The sequence below is a fragment of the Mustela nigripes genome, chromosome 7 (genome assembly GCF_022355385.1).
Source record: "Mustela nigripes isolate SB6536 chromosome 7, MUSNIG.SB6536, whole genome shotgun sequence".
Taxonomy (NCBI): domain Eukaryota; kingdom Metazoa; phylum Chordata; class Mammalia; order Carnivora; family Mustelidae; genus Mustela; species Mustela nigripes.
Genome location: NC_081563.1, coordinates 128,409,824 through 128,427,243, shown reverse-complemented (window position 1 = coordinate 128,427,243; position 17,420 = coordinate 128,409,824). Strand labels below are relative to the sequence as shown.

The 17,420-nt window shown below is 53.2% G+C and overlaps 1 protein-coding gene across 1 annotated transcript in view; it reads left to right on the top strand.

Moving 5' to 3' along the window:
* The window catches only part of PREX1 (phosphatidylinositol-3,4,5-trisphosphate dependent Rac exchange factor 1), a 177,191-nt gene that overhangs the window by 150,742 nt on the left and 9,029 nt on the right, over nt 1-17,420 (top strand). Inside the window, exons 22-33 of the mRNA XM_059407188.1 lie at nt 815-1,002; nt 1,297-1,458; nt 1,935-2,145; nt 2,557-2,833; nt 5,241-5,447; nt 6,559-6,647; nt 7,923-8,005; nt 8,159-8,249; nt 10,685-10,813; nt 12,681-12,722; nt 13,816-14,036; nt 16,722-16,821. Of these exons, the coding sequence (XP_059263171.1) occupies nt 815-1,002; nt 1,297-1,458; nt 1,935-2,145; nt 2,557-2,833; nt 5,241-5,447; nt 6,559-6,647; nt 7,923-8,005; nt 8,159-8,249; nt 10,685-10,813; nt 12,681-12,722; nt 13,816-14,036; nt 16,722-16,821 (1,800 nt within the window). The remainder of the gene's footprint in view (nt 1-814; nt 1,003-1,296; nt 1,459-1,934; nt 2,146-2,556; nt 2,834-5,240; nt 5,448-6,558; nt 6,648-7,922; nt 8,006-8,158; nt 8,250-10,684; nt 10,814-12,680; nt 12,723-13,815; nt 14,037-16,721; nt 16,822-17,420) is intronic.

Genomic DNA, 17,420 nt, shown 5'->3' with positions numbered 1-17,420 from the left:
GGCTCCAAGATGGATAGGGTTTCTGTTCTCATGGTGCTGACACAAGGGGGAACAGACTGGGAACAGAAAAGCTGGCAGGCAGCAACACAGTATGGATGTGAGGGGGGATGGCCATCCTGGTGGGTGTGTTGAGAGGTGCTCTTTGGAACAGGTATAAGGGAAAGCAGTTCAGTCCAGTAAAGTGTCCGCTTCATTTTCTAGCTATGTCACTACCTAGCGGTGTGGCCTCTGAGGAATCACTTAGACTCTGTGGGCCCACGTTAATCAGGACTGAAACTGGGCTACATAAGAATAGTGGCTCAGCCAACTAAACATTGAGTAGGGTCAAGCCAGCTTCAGGTCTGGCTCCATCCAGTTTTACATATAGTCTTGGGAAAAGTCCCTCTTTTGGTCCAGTTCTCGCCTGTGCTCCTACTGTGTGTTCTGCATGCAGTGGTTCCAGTGGTTTGGAGTCCCACTGAAAAAGGGAATGTCCAGTTCTCTTTGTAGATCCAATGGAAGTCCCAGACTTGACTCTCATTGGCCTGGATCGGGTCACATGCTTGTTCCTGAACCAGTCGCCATGACTGAAGGGTGTGGTTAGGGCTTCCTTCTTGTGAGCCACAGAGACTGGGAATGGGGCACAAAGGTGGATTCCTAGAAGGAAAATCGAGGACAAGGGGTGAGCGAGAGTGGGCTGGCCAGTATGGGCAGAGCTGTAGCACAGGCTTCTCCCCACGTGTCCCATGTGAACCACTGCGGTGCTGGGTTGGGGGGTGGACTGGCTGGGAGGTGGTGCCCCCTCCTCAGGGCTGCCTGTCCCTTTGGCTTCCAGCCTTTCCCCTGATGTCCCTGGGGCCCCAGCTGAGCCTGCATGAAGACAGCCCTGTGGTCACCTTGACCGTGGACAACGTACACTTGGAGCATGGCGTGGTGTATGAGTATGTGAGCACCGCAGGCGTCAAATGCCACGTGCTGGAGAAGATCGTGGAGCCCCGTGGCTGCTTCGGCCTCGCTGCCAAGGTCTTGCTGGGCGCTGCTCTGCCCTGTGGGGTGGGGCACCTCATTCTCATTTCCTACAACTTAGCCTGGAGCCCTGAAGTCTGGTTGCTGCCCCACCACTTGGCAGTTTTGGGATTTAGGAGAGTCGCTTTTTCCCCCTTTCCTCTTTTCTCTTTAGCCTCAGTTTATTTATCTGCCGGTAGCCGACCCCATCTCACGGGGCTATTACAAGCCTACAGGGATCACCATAGAGAAACTGCTTAAGACCCTCGTTGGTGCACAGTGTGTGCTCAGTGGTGGTTCGTGTTTCTGCAGATCCTCAAGGCCTTTGCTGCCGATGACAGTGTCTTTGTGCAGAACTGTGGGCGGCTCATGGCCCTGAACAATAACATCAAGACCATGTCCCACTACGAGTTCCGCAACATCTGTGACACCAAGCTGGAGAGCATCGGCCAGAGGATTGCCTGCTACCAGGAGGTACTTGCACCCCAAAGGGTCTCAGCCTGGACTGTTTTGGTTGTAAATGTTAAAATTCAACCCAACATACATTAAACAAACAGGAGTATTTATTGGTTTATGTTACTTAAAAGTCCAGAGGTGAACTTCAGGCATGGTTGTATCCAGGTGCTCAGCTATCACACCATCACAAGAAGGTGGCCCCTCTCCTTCTCATGCTTTTGGGGAGAGATGGTTCCTCACGGATAGGTCAGAGCAGCTGAGGTGAAGAAATGAATGTGGGTGGGTAGTTGGAGGCCTCAGATCTCCCCATACCGTCCTTGAAATCTGGATGCAGTGAAAGGCAAGTGTAGGGGAATTCACTTTTCCCTTCGAAGCTGTTGGCATTTTATCTAGTTTTGGAATGTCTGGCCTAGACTAGGGTGAAGTGGGTGCTAGAGGTGGGCCGGAATTCCCAGACCCCTGAATCATGACCCCATATCCCCCACCTTTCTCAGTTTGCAGCCCAGTTGAAGAGCAGGGTCAGCCCACCCTTCAAACAAGCATCCCCGGAACCCCATCCGCTGTGTGGCCTGGACTTCTGCCCCACCAATTGCCACGTCAACCTCATGGAAGTGTCCTACCCCAAGACCACTCCCTCAGTTGGCAGGTCCTTCAGTATCCGTTTCGGTCGTAAACCCTCCCTCATCGGCCTTGACCCCGAGCAAGGTAACTGCGTGTGTCTGTTAGATGTTGTGTTCAGGTCTGTGGAAACATGTCCAGAGACCAGTAGTCCAGGACTAGAGTGGTGGCTCCCCAGTTAGCCATCAGGGATCCAGGTTCCTTCTAGCTCACCATCTCTAGAGGTGGCTTCTTTCCTGAAGGATGCCTTATGATGTAAAATGGCTGCTGTAGTACCAGCCATCATGTCTGTGTTCCAGTCAGGAAAAGTTTCATGGTGGTTAAAAGCATCTCAAACTGAAACTTTCCTCTCCAAGTTATCTAGTCAATTAAACGAATATTTAATAGAAAGTTTTTCTCACTCATTGGGATCCATGGAATAGGTTTGTATATTTCTAAGGGGTTTATGGGTGTCTGGAGGCTGTTTCCAAACGAGCGCCCCCTCTCCTCCTGCTGTAGGCCACCTGAACCCCATGTCCTACACCCAGCACTGTATCACCACCATGGCTGCCCCATCCTGGAAGTGCCTGCCTGCTGCTGACGGGGACCTCCAACAGCAGGGCCTCAACGACAGTGGCTTTGGGTCCGCCAGTGAAACTGCTATCCAGGAGGACCGGGGCCTGAGCTTCCTACTCAAACAGGAGGACCGTGAGATCCAGGGAGCCTACCGGCAGCTCTTCACCAAACTGGACGTGGCCTTGAAGGAGATGAAGCAGTATGTCACCCAGATTAACAGGTGCGTCCGGCCCCAGAGGGAACAGGGGAGGGAGTGGGAGTGTCAGCATTTGCTAGCCTCAGCAATGCCAACGTTTTGGGTAGAATAACCCTTTGTATTGGGGGGGGCACTGTGGGGTTACCTCATAGGTGACTTAGTGATGCCCCTGGTCTGTATCCTCGAGATACTGTGGCTCCCCTGGTCCAAGATTGTGACAGCCAGAAATGTCCTCAGACATTGCCAAATGCTCCCTGCGGGAGGTGGTGGGGGGTGGGTAGAGCCTCCCCCTCCGATGGAGAACCACTGCTCTAATGAAATAATGGATGTGGGCAGCAGTCACTAGGAAATGCTGATGCTATTTGGAGAAAGGTTTGGAGGGAACTTTCTTTGCAGAAGGAGAGACCGCTGGACATGTCCTTCTCGGTGTCATGCCACAGGACACACAGTGGAAATGTCCGTCCTCCAGCCAGAGTCTGGGTCTAACTACTCAGCGACGGGATGTGGGGGATAGAGGGTGCTGAAGTGGCACTCTGGGAAGGCAGGTGGCCAAATCTATAGCGTGGGTGATTCTAGAAGACAAGTGACCCAGTCTCTTTAACACACAGGTGAGGGTGGGGGTGGGGCAGCAGGTACAGGGAGGAAGAAGAGAGACTTGAGACACACATCAGCCGTGTACAACATCTGGACCTGGTCAAGAATCTGTTTTCAACACATCATCTGTGAAAAGACACCTTTAAGACTGTTAGGGACATTTGAATATGGGTGGGCATACGAGATGGTATTGGGGAATTACTGATTTTGTTAGATGTGGTGATAGCAGACTGGTTATGTTTGCAAGACGGTTTCTCGGCCTTGACACTACTGGCATTTTGGGCTTGGGTCGTTCTCTGCTGTGGGGCCATCCCGTGTGCTGTGAGACATTTAGTGACCCTGTGGGCTTCTACTTACCAGAGCCCAGAAGTGCCCCCCTCCTCCCCCACATCAGTTGTGACAAATAGAAATGTTTCTGGGCATTGCTAAATGTTTGCCTCGCAGGAAATGTGCTAAATTGCTAAACGTTTCTGGGGAGTGGGGGTGGGGCGACAGTGAAGAACATTGCTTTAAAAGAAAGTGCTTATGTGCTAGAGACGCACGTAAAAGTCATTATGGGGGAAATTCATGATATCTTAGAATCATCTTAAATACTCAAGCGGAGTTTTACCTCCGCTTGGGAACAAGTAAGGAGACAGAGGTGGGCCCTGAGTTGCCAGGGCTGCAGTGGCCTGCGGGGTCCCTGGGGCGTCTCATGCTGTTCCTTCTGCTTTTGTGGGAGTTGGAAATTGTCCTGTATAAAGGAAAAATAATGTAGGTTCTGGAGGCGAGAGCCGTGCGACTGAGGCGCTTGGCCTGTCTGAGCCTCACCTGCAGGGTGGGGCAAATGCTAACGCGGAGCCCACTGAGGGGGGAGGTGGGGGAGGTCGGGGGGTCCAGTGGTCACCTGCAAGGCACCAGACGCTTTTCTGAACATTGTACGTTTTAAGTCCCTTAATCTTTTTGTTTTTTTTTAAAAGATTTTATTTATTTGACAGATCACAAGTAGGCAGAGAGGCAGGCGGTGAGGGTGGGTGGGGGGGATGCAGGCTCCCTGCTGAGCAGAGAGCCCGATGCAGGGCTCGATGTGGGGCTCGATCCCAGGACCCCCGGACCATGATCTGAGCCGAAGGCAGAGGCTTAATCCACTGAGCCACCCAGGCGCCCCTTAGTCCCTTAATCTTGACAGCTACCTAGGACACAGTTACTGGTATGACTCCATTTTGCAGCTGAAGAAACTGAGCCTCAGAGAGGTTAAGTAGTTGCTTTAGGTCTCTAAGCTAGGAAATGGTAGCATTGTGATTTGAATCTGGGGCCTGTCTTAAAACCCTATGCGCTTAACCGTTATATTCTGGGCCTGGAACTGATGAATTATGACCTGTAGGCCAAATCCAGCTCAGCCCACTGCTTGTTTTTTTTTTTTCTTTTTAATAAAGTTTTATTGGAACATAGCCATGCCCATTTGTTTATATCTTGTCTGTGATGCTTTCCCACCACAGCAGCAGCGTGGAGGAGTTGAGTAGTAGCAGACTGTGAGGGCCTGCAAAGCTGAAGAGATTTTCTCTCTGGGCCTTTTATGCGGAGTTTCCTAGTTGTGTTCGGTGCTTTTTGAGCCTCCTGTGGCTTCGCCTGAATAAACCTCCTGCCCCCTACGTCATGCCCCCTACAGGAGAGACGGTGTATGTGTATCTGTAGAGTTGCTGGCCGGATTTTCAGGGAAGGGATAGGAAGCATTTGATGGCTCCCTGTGTTTTGAGTCAGAGGCCAGGCCCAAAGTCAGGGCCTTATCTGAGACCTTCCTGGAGGAGAATGAAGCTGGGGCCCTATGCCTTTAAGCTGACACCCTTTGGTCCCACAGGTTGCTGTCCACCATCACGGAGCCCACCTCCGGTGTGTCCTGTGATCCCCCCTTGGCCGAGGAGGCCTCATCCCCGCCGCTGGTCAGTGACGAGAGCGAGATGGACAGGGCCGACCACGGGGGCATCAAGAAGGTGTGTTTCAAGGTGTCTGAGGAGGAACAGGAGGACTCGGGCCATGACACCATGAGCTACCGTGACTCCTACAGGTGAGGTCATCACGTGCGGATCCTGTGGGGTTGGATGTGGATGGCCGGGGGAGAGTTGAGGACACTGGTATCTTAGAATCCCCGCACCAGGATTGGAAGTCAGAATCAGTGGGACATTTCCTAGAAAACAGTGGGATGGAGCAGTGTTCTAAACCAGTTGGTTCTGGGAGATTCTCTGAGACCCCCAGAGCACATCCCAGATTCCCCCTTTGGCTCTCCTGCCCTGAGGCCAGCGTTGCAGGGCCTGGTCCCCCGTGGCCCCCTGTGGTCCCCCGTGGCCCCCATCCGTCTGTTTGGCCGCAGTTCGGCTCTGCACTTGTTCATGGAATGTGGACGAAGAAAAGGTCAAGGTCTGTGCTGTGTTTTAGACAGACGGTGTTTTAAAACTCAACATAAGACAGACGGTTCCTACAACGAACACCATATATTTTTACTTGATGCAGGGAGGAAAAGAGTGTTTTCCCCCCTTTCTAACTCTGAGAGATTCTGAATTGTTTTCTTGCTGGTTAGGTTAATTATAACCAGATCAGCAAAGTCCTAATTAGTGGGTTAAATAACACTAAAAACTCAGTTTCCCATCGTCAACTATATAGCGGGTAAATCGAATTTCTTGCCTCGAGTAAACAAGCCTTGTGGTCTCCAGCGAAAGGTTATGTAACGTTCGACCATCGTGAATAAAATAGAATCTTACGGGGTGCGTCAGAAAACAGAACTGGCCACATGGGACGAGAAAACCCTTCACCCCAGTCCAGCCTTTTCATTTTCTTTCTGTCTTCACCGGAGCCGCTGGTCAGTGTTTCTGGCTTGGTGTTAACACATTGGGATGCTCGGGCTAACTGGGTGCTCAGTGTCCTTGGGGCCTCCTGTCCCTAGTCCGAGAGTTCCATTCTTACATTTTGGGGTCCTGCGATTTTTCCCTTAATTGTCAAAAAGGTGAAGGGAAGAACTGTGAGATTTGATCCCCTGTCCTTTCTGAGCTTACCCACCCGGACAGCCCTCCCTGTCTCTGGCACTGGGGGTCAGGGGGCCAGGAGAATGTGGGATCTGGGAGCTGGGACCTGAAGGTGTGCCCCGGAGGGTGACACATCCCTTCCTCTCTGCCCCTTTGCAGTGAGTGTAACAGTAACCGGGACTCGGTCCTGTCGTACACCAGCGTGAGAAGTAACAGCTCCTACCTGGGCAGTGACGAGATGGGGTCTGGTGAGTGCAGCGGCTCGTGCTCCCGGAGAGCCGCCTCCCCGCACCGGGATTCTGTTTTGCTTATTTCGCTTTTATTCTATTACTTCGCGTAGAGTGGTGGCATATTCCCTTTCAATCACGTAGTCAACAGCTGTTTTTGGAGCACCCACTGTGTGCTAGGACCTCAGCCGTGAAGGGAGAGACGAAGGTCCTGGTGCTTGTGGAGCCCATGTTCTCCATGAATGTCCCAGACCCGGAACAGTAGGGACAGATGCGCTGACAGACGGGAGTGTCGGACAGTGATGTCACTCCAGTAGGGTGACCTGACGCTCTCTGTAAAAATGACGCATGCTCAAACCAACGTTTCTGATGACCCAGAAAAGAGCAGAAGAAGTCAGAAGAAGAAGTCAGAGTGTCACCCCGTCCCCTAGAAGTGACCGCAGGGGTGGTATTTGGAGATGACTGGTGAGCGCGTATTTCTGCACAGATGGACGTGTGGGTGGATGGCCCGCTGGACACACAGACAGAAACAATCGCTTATAAATGAGACTAGACTGCACTTGCAGCTTTCCCTGAAGGGCTGAAATTTGTTTTTATTTTAGTTTCATTGATTACAGCCTTTAAAAAAATTTATTTTGTGCTTAGGTCATACATCCACACGGTTCCCATTTCAGAAGGCATGAGAGGGCGGGCGATGACAAGCCTCTCTCCCGCCCTGGTCACCCGGCCGTGGGTTCCCCAGCTCCCACTGTCCCTGCTGCCTTCTGGCCTCTTCCCGAGCTAGTCCGTGCCTACAGATTTAATTGTAATTATACTTCAGTTTGACAGAAGAAAAAGAAGCTGGAGTATAATTGACGATATTGCTAAACTTCAGATAAATGTTTCATCACGTAAGATGTTTAGCCACATAAAGTGTCCCTGGGGAGGTTTTAGGCAGGAGCTTATGTGTGGGAGGTGATTTAACTCAAACAGCTGGGAGATGAATCTGGAGACTTGACATCCAGCTTCTTTTTCTCTGGCCGTCTGGCTCCTCATTTGCAGAATGGAATAATGACAATGACTTGACATTGTGTAATGCTCTAGTTCCTGGGGTCTGTTTTGCAGATGAAGAAACTGAGGCTCAGTTTGGGCAGGTGATCTGCCCAGTGTCACACAGCCAGGATCTGAGTCTTCTAACTCCAGATATGCCTGGGGCTTTGGAACTCTGTTCCTATACCGCCTTCTTGGCCAAGGTTGGGAAGATGTGGATGAATGGGGCAGGGATAGTTGGTGGCCATGGCTTCTTCCTTTTTCTAGGGGATGAGCTGCCCTGTGACATGCGGATCCCGTCAGACAAGCAGGATAAGCTTCACGGTTGCCTGGAGCATCTCTTTAACCAGGTAGGACCTTTGTCCCCACCCCCAGCCTGACCTCGGGGTCCTCCCATCACCCCTGGTGAGAACAGAAGAGCCAGGAGCTGGGGTAGGGGCTGTGGGTTGCGTTCCCTGGAGGGCTGAAGGGGCCAGACTAACTTGGAGCTTCCTGCTGCCCAGGTGGACTCCATCCACGCACTCCTCAAGGGGCCAGTCATGAGCAGGGCTTTTGAAGAGACCAAGCATTTCCCCATGGACCACAGCCTACAAGGTGAGCGGACAGGAGTCCCGAGGCTGGGAATGGCGTCTCGCCCCCAGCAGGGAGACAGCCTGCCATGGGGAATGCGTGCCGGATGGGGCAGGACACCTGGGTCATAATCCCAGCTTTGTCCCTCTCCTGCCCCCTGGCTGTGGGCTAGTCCTGGGGTCAGCAAGCTCAAGTTCAGCTCCTGGATGATATCCACCTGTAGCTTGTTTTATTCTCAGGAGCTGAGAGTGATTTTTTTTTTTTTTTTTTAATGAAGAGTTGTAAAAATAAAGACAGAAACTATTTGTAACAGACCACATGCCTGCAGAGCCTAAACCAGCTCCTCTGAGGCTCTTTCCAAAACAGTTCGCAGACCCCTGGACTGGTCCTGAGCCTTTCTGGGGCCTTTGTCTGTGTGTTTGTAACATGAGGGAAGGACCAGAGCAGCTTGCTAAATTCCCACTTTCCCTCCTTCATCCTTTTAGTTGCTCTCACAGACCCTACCTCCATCTTCATGTTTTTTTAAAACCAAATTCATTTGCTGTCTTTGTTAGCATTGACGTAACTTTTCGTGAAAATATTTCCCTTTTAAAAATTTAATCTTGAAAAGAGCTACTTTAACTTCCCCGTGTATGAGGAAAACCAGCATTACCTCCTAGGAAGTCATGATTACCACGATGCTAAATCCACTGGAAGCATCCACAAAAAAAGGTCATTATACTGTCATTAGGTATGCTGTGGGCCCGCCCAGAGCTCTTCGTGCTTTCCTGAGAGGGATCAGTGAGTTAAAGAAGCCTTACGGATTTACCGGCACCAGATCGAGCCTTGATTCTTGAAACGACGGAGAGAAAGAGAATGACATTTGTGTCTTCTCACCAGCCTTTTCTCCCATTTGCCCAACCATCTGTCGTCGGTGTACTCGCCCACCCACTCGTCCACATACCATACATCAGCCACCCATCCACTGTCCATCCATCCACTGCCCCCATCGACCCACGCACCCACCCACCATCCATCCACCTGCCCACCATCCACCCACTTGTACTTACTTATCCACATACTAACCCACCCACTTACCACCTATCCCCTGTCCCTTCATTCATCCGTCCATCCACTGACTTATCTGCATGCCCACCCAACCACCCACGCACCCACCCACCCACCATCCATCTACCAACTCATCTGTGTGCCTGTCCGCCCACTCACGTGCCATGCGTCCGTCCGTCTACCTACCTGTATACGCACCCACTCACCCACCACTCATCCACACGCCTACCCATCACCCACCACCCCTCCACTGTCCATCCATTCATCTGCCCATCCACCCACTCATTCACATGCCCACCTGCCTACCATCTACCCATCCATCTGTCCACCATCTTGTCTACACGCCCACCCACCCCCACCCATCCACTGTCCATCCATCCATCCATCCATCCATCCATCATCCATGCATCTATCCATCCAGTAATTCCCAGGAACCAGCTTGTGCCAGGCCTTGTGCTGGGTGCTTGGGACCCCAAGATGGATGTGATACTGCCCCGACCTCAAGGAGTTCTTGGTTGAGTGCAAGAGTTGCTCCTTAAATAAGGGTGGGAAGTGGTGAGGCGTGGGAGTGTCGTAGGTCCTCTGTCCCTCCTGTTGTCTCATGGTCATCTCTCCCAGGGATGGGCCTCAACAAGCAGAAAGGTCAAACTCAGAAAAACCACAGATATCTCAGAAACCTGAGACCTCATAGGAAGAAAGAGGAAAAGGACAGGGGCCTGGCCTTTGAATGGTCCTGCTGGGGCCAGGTTCAAATCCCGTCTCTGTCATTACCCAGCTGTGTGACTTTAGGCAAGGTTCTGTGCCAAGACTTCCCTCTCTATATAGGGAAAATGTATGCGCTAGCTTGATTGTGGCGGTGAGGAGGTAGTACCTGAGAATTTTTCCATGACCACATCCAGGCTTGGGAGAAAAGGATGCGGTGATTGATTTGTGATGTCTGCACTGGGTTGGTTATAACTGAGAAGCTGCAGGCTCAGACTAGAGGGAAGGAATGTGGAGATTTTTTAGTGATGTCTGCCACGAGTGCGGTATTGTGAATCAGTAGCATACTTCCCATGGATTTGCCTTCCATGGACCAGTTAATTCTAAAGAGTCCTGCTAGCATCCTTTTTTTTTTTTTCTCTTAAAGATATTCATTTATTTGACAGAGAGATCACAAGTAGGCAGAGAGGCAGGCAGAGAGAGAGGAGGAAGCAGGCTCCCTGCTGAGCAGAGAGCCCGATGCGGGGCTTGATCCCAGGACCTTGTGATCATGACCTAAGCCAAAGGCAGAGGCTTTAACCCACTGAGCCACCCAGACACCCCCTGCCAGCATCCTTGATCTAGGATCCTGAGCTTTGGGATCTGGTGATGGGCTAGAGGCATTTGTGCCATCATTCTTCAAAGCTACCTCTCTCACTTTCCTGCCCCAGAGTTCAAACAGAAAGAAGAGTGTACAATCCGTGGCCGGAGCTTGATCCAGATCAGCATCCAGGAGGACCCTTGGAACCTTCCCAACTCCATCAAGACCCTGGTGGACAACATTCAGAGATACGTGGAAGGTGAGTTGGTCAGGGAAGGATGTTCTGTAGCCTTCGGTTCTTGACGTGGGATGTAGAAAGATCAGGAATGGGTCTGTCTCATGTCCCATGTCTGTCCATGCCCAGGAGAACAAGGAGAGCGGGTGCCCCTTTCTCAGCTGAGCATCTTGCCCTGGGCATGGCCCTGGGCCTTGATTGACCTGGGAGCTGCCGATCCTGGGCGCCTGGGGCTTCCTTGCAGGCAGGAGGCTGAGAAGGCTGAACTGGTTTTTCCTTCTCTGGCTCCGAAATGATGGATTTAATTCAATTCCTTTTATTTGTTATAATACCTGTGGGCTGGGGGCCCACAGGTAGGTTTGGATACTGTAGCATTAAATGTGAATCCACTGCCAGTATTTATAATCCAAGAAGTCACATAAAAATCTAGATTTCTAGGGGTGACTTAGTCAGTTAAGCATCTGGCTCTTGGCTTCGGCTTAGGTCGTGATCTCAGGGTCATGAGATTGAGTCCTGCATAGGGCTCCCTGCTGAGCATGGAGCCTGCTTGGGATTCTCTCTCTCCCTGCCCCCAACCACTCACATGCTCTCTCTTTCTCAAAAAAAAAAAAAAAAAGTAGCTTTCCGACTGCTCTCGAACAGTCAGAAGATCTGGCAGGTAATAGGCCTGCAGTCCCACATTCACATCCGGCTAGAGAGGGGGGCCGAGGGTGCTGTCCGGGTACCCCCACTCCCCAGGCCTCCCTGCCACCTGCTGTGTGCCTCAGACTTCTGATGTGACCTCTTGGGTCCTTGGCGGTGTTTGAGCCTGGGCCTCCTGGGTTGGAGAAGCCCCAGGCCAGCAGGTCATGTGCTAGGCCTCATGGCCGCCCGCCCTGGGAAGAGCAGCCTCTGATTTGGAAGTCTGTGTTGGCCCCGAGCCATCCCGTTTTCCAAACTACAGTCAGTTAAGAGCACGGATTCTGCAGCCAGATCACTGAGTCTCAGCTCTCCCACGCCGGGCTGCTTGGTTTCGGCAGGTTCTTTGATCTCTCTCTGCCTCCACACCTTCACATGTAAAATGGGTTCATCGGGCCGCCTCATTCCCATGTGCCACAACGGTGTGGCACACGGGAAGCCGTCAGGAAGTGGGTGCCCCGCGGTAGTAACAGTGGCTGTTACTCCCACGCCAGCCTGCGCCTCGGGTCTCTCCAGGACAGCTGGAGAGGCTGACTCCGAAGGCCTGTCTGAGTTTCCTCGTGAGCCCCTACTGGGCCCAAGAGCCTCTTTCTGCAGGAAAGAGAGGATGTGAGGCCCGTCTCTGGAAGGTCTGGGCTTTGTCCACGGGTGTGCCAGGCCGTGGCTATGTGGGATGTGTACAAGGACCCGAGGACATGCCTGTGCATATGTCCACGTGTGAGTGTGCGCCCACGCCTGGGCTCTGGCCCACAAGTCGGAGGGGCCGGCTTCAGTCTCTTTGGTGGGCACATGGAAACACTTGGGGTTCCGTTGCCTGGATGTCTGGGGTTCCTAGAATTCATTCGGTATTCAACGGAAGCTTCCTTAGCACAGCAGGTGTGTGCTGGGGGAAGGGGGCACTTTGCTGTGGGGGGTTCCGAGCGCCTGAGCCATGGGGAGCGCCCAGCTACATGGTGCCCCCACTTTTTTTTTTTTTTAAAGATTCTATTTACTTATTAGAGACAGAGACAGATCACAGCTGGGGAGGAGGGGCAGAGAGAGAAGCAGACTCTCCACTGAGCAGGGAGCTTGACGTGGGGCTGGATCCCAGGACCCCAAGATCATGACCTGAGCCAAAGGCTGACGCTCAGCCGACTGAGCCACCGAGGAGCTCCCGCACCGCCCCTTCTGCAGACTCCTCTCAGCCTGTCTTTTCTCTGCCTTCTCCTTCCAGATGGGAAGAACCAGCTGCTCCTGGCCTTGCTGAAATGCACAGGTGAGGCCTTTGATGGGGCAGTGTCTGTGATTGGCACATACCAGTGTGTCCAGGAGAGGCTGTCCTGGCTGGGGCTTTCTTGATAGCAGTCCAGGGAGACCTCTTCTGCCAGCCAAGGTCAACTTTCCCATGGTCATTGGGGCCCGCATGGGGAAGGTAACATCACGGCCTCTGGCCCTCTAAGAACCATTTAGATCTCATTTCTTCCTCTTGTCTCCAGGGAACAAGTCTTAGGACCCTGGGGCCAAGAGCCCTGGCTCTTGCCATCTCCTGGGCCTGGGTGGATCTTGATGGAGGCACAGGAAAGAGGGTGATGAGGAGGGAGGCTCCTTGCCTGTGGTGTCCTCAGCTCCGGCCTGGGACTCCCTGCCCAGCAGACAGGGGAAGAAGAAAGGGCCAATGGTGGGCTGGAGGCGGGGGTGGGGGGGGTTGAAGGTGTTCTCTGTCCCTCCCTTCTGAGGAGGGCAGCTAAAATAGGATCTCGTTCAACATCAGACACTGAAAACCAGTTGGCAGAAGCCAGTATCAAAAGTAATCTTTCCCAGAAGATTGGGACCGTGTACAATGGATTGATTGAAATCGGCCAGTTCTGCAAACCACGTCTAGAGCAGGGCCAGGGAAATTGGCGGGGCCTGGGCGGTGGCAGGGGACCCGAAGGACGAAGGTGGGCTTCTCAGAAACAGAGAAAATGGTAGCGTGCACGGAGCTTGGCAGACATGCTTGGTGTCCTTGTCATCCCCCGTCAAGGCCAAGAAATCCTGTAACACATGGAGGAACAGCTGAGGGGAAGGGTTTTGGGAAAGCCTTAGGAGAATGAAAAAGTTTTTGTTGTTGTTTTTTGAATAGGCAGATGGATCATTGAGAGAATTAAGTCTGTTGGCAAATTGGCTTCTTTTCAGAGAATTGGATTTTGTGAACTTGGCTTTGGTTGGCTGGGCTTAATTAACTTCTGGCCAGCCGGCCTCCGAGGGTCTGGTGGGAGGTTGGTTTCGGGGGCCCCGGGCTTTGGGGGCTCCGGGCTTTGGGGCGGGGGAGCCCGCGGCTGGCACCAGAGCGCCCAGCCCAGCAGGGCCTGTCCCTGGCCTCCCTCCAGACACCGAGCTGCAGCTGCGGCGGGACGCCGTCTTCTGCCAGGCCCTGGTGGCCGCCGTGTGCACCTTCTCCGAGCAGCTGCTGGCGGCCCTCAGCTTCCGCTACAACAACAACGGCGAGTACGAGGACAGCAGCCGGGATGCCAGCCGCAAGTGGCTGGAGCAGGTGGCGGCCACCGGCGTCCTTCTGCACTGCCAGTCCCTGCTGTCGCCAGCTGCTGTGGTGAGTGAGGGGGCCAGGAGGCGCCTCCCCGGGACAGGGTAGGGGACGGCCCGTGGTTGCTCACTCAGGCTCACACACACCTCGTCATTCAGTCAGCATTTATTGAGCACTGACTGTATGCCATCATTATAGGCACGGGGATCCCATGGTGAACAGAACAGTGTCCTTGTAGTCAGGAATCTTCTATCCGTGTGTGTGTGTGTGTGTGTGTGTGTGTGTGTGTAGGGGGAGGGACAGGTGTAAATAAGGAAAATCGATGGTATAGACCAGTGGTTCTCTGCCAGGGCAGTTTTATCTCTGAGGAGACACGTCATGATGTCTGGATATATTTGAGATGGTCACAGCTGAGGGCAGAGGTGGATGCTGCTGGTGGTTGGTGAATGAGGTTGAGGTTGCTGCTAACATTCTACAGGGTCCAGGGTGCCCTTCCCCAACAGATTGTTCTCTGGCCCCAAATGTCAACAGGGCCCCTTTTGAGGAACCCTCATATATAGCGAGGAAGGCTAAGGAGAGAAAAGCTAAGGAGGGAAGCAGGTGAGAGTGTCTGAGGTGGCAGCCACTGAAAGTTTTGATAAGGTGGCCAACGAAGCCCTCACTGAGAGGTTGGCATCTGACTGAAGAACTGAAGGAAGGGAGGGAGGGAGCCATGAGGATATTGGGGAGGAACTTTCCAGGCAGACAGCACAGCAGGTGCAAAGGCCCTGAGGCAGGAGCCTGCATGTCTGAGAAACAAGGTACCCCATGTGGCTGGAGCAGAGTGAACCAGGGGAGGGTTCACATTGTGCAGGGTCTTGCAGGCTTGGTAGGGGCGTTGGCTGTTACTCTGTGTGGTGGTAAGCCCTGGGAAGGTTTTGAGTAGAGGAGGGAACAGGGTCTGACTTCTCCACTGAACCAGTCACCCGTGTTGCTGGTTGGGGTTGAGACTACTGAAGAGCAAGGGGGCGCTGGGAGGTTGGGAGAGCAGACTTCGGCAGTAATCAGGCAAATAGCATCTCATTTAATCCTCTCCGTAGCCCCAAGATGGGTCCCTTCCAGTCCACATTTTAAGGATGAGAACCCTGAGGCCCAGGGACTCAGGTTGGAACCCTGGGAGTCTGACTCTCCCTGGGTAACCCCTGGGTGCCCTGCTTTCTCTGCATCTCCTCTTTTATCTCTGACTGCCCTGTCCATCTACTCTCAGGGCTCAGAATCGGGTGGGTTCCTCTGTCAGCCCTAGGGAGGCAGAGCCAAGGCCTCAGCCACTGGGGGCGCTGGTGCCCAGAGCTGATGTCCCCCAGAAGTGCAGAACACAGTGGACCTTGCTCTATGCTCTTTGCTCGTCCATATCCACCCCGTGTGCCGGTTGCTGGAGCTCCCCCCACCTCTGCGGCTCTGAGCCTCCTAGACATTGTCCCAGGCCAAGCTGGAAGCCCCAGGCTGCTGGCCAGATGGGGAAGTGTGGCCGTGGCGCGCCCTCTGCTGGCCAGTGTTGACTGTGGCTGTCTGCCAGGCAGGAGATCTGGGCTTCATTTGGTTTCTGGGAAAGGCCGCTGGAACACTCAGCTCTCACTGCGCTCTTGCCAGATGAGGACCCGGGACCTGGTGCATCATTTCATCAGCCGCCACGGTGTGCCAGGCTTTGAGCTGGGAGTTATGGGTCTGAAGCTCACTTTCTAGCAGGGGTTGGGAGTGGGGAGAAGAAGCGGCCTGAGCAGAGGGGATAGTTGGAAGCAGTGGGGATGGAAAGAAGGGGAGTTCTGCAGAAGATGGAATGGGGCTGAGTATCTTCGGGCTCAGTGGTCAGAGCCCGCTTCTCTGAGGAGGGGACATTTGAACTAAAACCTGGGTAGCACACAGCTGGTGTGGTGAATGGTCTGAGGAAGATTGTGTGCTGGGCAAAGGGAACAGCATGTGCGAAGGCTCTGAGCAGAGGCCAGTGTGGCCAGAGACTAGCAGGCTGGAGGGATTTGGGGATCAGGTTAGCCACGTCTGTAGGGCTTGGGACTGTTCTAGAAACAGAGGGAGGACTCAGAGGCTTTGAGGCAGGTGGGAGATAGAGTTCAAATTAAATTTTCGGAAGATAACTCGTAGTCACAGGGGAACCTAGGCCTGGTAAACCCTCAGCTTCCCTGCTCTCCCTGCGTCTCCAGGGTTGTCCCTGTCTGCCCTTTGCTCAGGGCAAAGGTCGCAGAAGGAGACCTACAGAGAGGCAGGTGTGGTCCTTGTAGTTGGGGAGCTGAGGAGGGTGGGGGAAGTGGGTGGGTCAGGGGAAGGTTTTGGTGGCGGGGCCGGCAGGACCTGGGGATGGTCTGTACATCCCCATGAGGGGACAGAGGTGAGGGGACGGAGATGCTGAGGAGTCCTTAAAGGGTTAGGTCTTGGGCACCTGGGCCAGTGCTGGTGCGCTTTGCTGCTGGAGGTGCGTGAGAGGGGAAATGGGGACTTTTGTTGGGTGTGTTGGGTTTGAAATGGCTAAGAAGGGTCAGTGCACATTGGAACAGAGATGGGTTCTGACCTTGGGAGGCACAACATGATCCAGGAGCAAATGTGATTTCATATCCAGCCCTGGGCAGCCCAGCACAGGACCTTGTGCCTGGTAGGCCCACAGCCTGGTGTGTTACCTGGGGTCGAATCACAGCATCTTTAAGTGAAATCCCCGGGAAGGGACGGCATCTGAAGCTCTTCCACCCTGTCTCCCTCCTGCAGAAGGAGGAACGGACCATGCTGGAGGACATCTGGGTGACCCTGTCAGAGCTGGACAATGTCACCTTTTCCTTTAAGCAGCTGGATGAGAACTACGTGGCCAGTGAGTGATTCTTACCACCCCGACCATGAGAGGTGGTGTTCTCGGATGGAGGGGACTTGCTTTGGGGCCACCCTGCCACCAGGGTGTCCAAGGTTAAATTGGGATCTAGCACTTTCAGACCTCTTGCTCCCAACATGAGTCTCAAGGCTGAACCTTGGAGCAAGTAGGGAAAAGAGAGATTCTTTTTGTATAAACACAGCCATCTCCAACAACTCTTAGAAGGCAATAAGAGCCAATACCCAATTCTTATTAAAATTCTACGAGAAGCCTTTCTTTGGAGTGAAGACTTGTGAAGACTTCCTAAGGGTTTATACCATAATTTTCTTCCTCTCCTCCTCCCTCCCCCCCACCTACTCTTTCACCTGTCCAACCCCCATCCATCCATCCGTCCATTCCTCCATCCGTCCATCCATCCTGTCTACTTACCTATTCATCCATCCATCCACCTGTCCATCTCATCTCTTTCTCCATCTATCCATCCGTCTATCCACCCATCCACCCATCCATCCACCTATCCACCCATCCACCAGTCCGTCCGTTCCGCCCGTCCATCTGTCCGTCCATCCATCCATCCCATCCACCTGTCCATCTGTCTGTCC